This window comes from Mandrillus leucophaeus, unplaced genomic scaffold (assembly GCF_000951045.1).
Source record: "Mandrillus leucophaeus isolate KB7577 unplaced genomic scaffold, Mleu.le_1.0 Scaffold396, whole genome shotgun sequence".
NCBI classification, from domain to species: Eukaryota; Metazoa; Chordata; class Mammalia; order Primates; family Cercopithecidae; genus Mandrillus; species Mandrillus leucophaeus.
The window spans coordinates 1,582,507-1,583,150 of NW_012104209.1; the positions used below are offsets into that span (position 1 = coordinate 1,582,507).

A 644-nucleotide genomic window follows, 5' to 3' on the forward strand; every position below is an offset into this window, starting at 1 on the left:
TTAAAAGTAGCTTTTAATTAATATGTATTTTCCCAAGCAATAGGTACTAAAAGTATCATTTCTGTTACGTGGAGATTCAAACACTTTTTATGTAGTGAGTGTCTTTACACTGATAAGTTTGCTAATAATCCAGGGCCTCTTCATACGGCTGTGCAGTTTGTGCACTGCACATAACGCTGGGTGAGCTCCAGCCCCCATGGACTAACCCAGCCATCAGCCCAGTGAAACTGCATCATATGTAAGGGGAACAACTGTCCCAGTTTGCCCAGGACTAAAAGGCTTCCCAGGATATGGGACTTTCAGTGCCATACCCAGCACGGTCCTGGGAAAACCACCCTAATTAGAGCACAGACATGCCATATGTACTAGCTTCAGCCTTGGAATCCTTTCTCTAGAACTATAAGCCTAAAATAGCTGAAATGATGAAGCCATTTTTATATCACTTCTTTTCTCTTTATGTTTTAAAGGTGAGAGAACCATGTAATCATGCCAACATCCTGACCAAGCCCGATCCAAGAACCTTCTGGACTAATGATGATTCAGGTACTATTGGAAAAATACAATCTGTTTCCTGTTATGTACAGGATGCATTCTGTAGTAAAGCTCTAACAAAGGCAAGGTTTGGGGGAAAATTTTGTTTGTTT

The 644-nt window shown here is 41.0% G+C and overlaps 1 protein-coding gene across 2 annotated transcripts in view; it reads left to right on the plus strand.

Moving 5' to 3' along the window:
- The window catches only part of SGK1 (serum/glucocorticoid regulated kinase 1), a 187,090-nt gene that overhangs the window by 130,437 nt on the left and 56,009 nt on the right, over nt 1-644 (plus strand). For both annotated transcript variants that reach the window (XM_011991459.1, XM_011991461.1), the window contains one exon: nt 468-543. In XM_011991459.1, the coding sequence (XP_011846849.1) occupies nt 468-543 (76 nt within the window). The remainder of the gene's footprint in view (nt 1-467; nt 544-644) is intronic.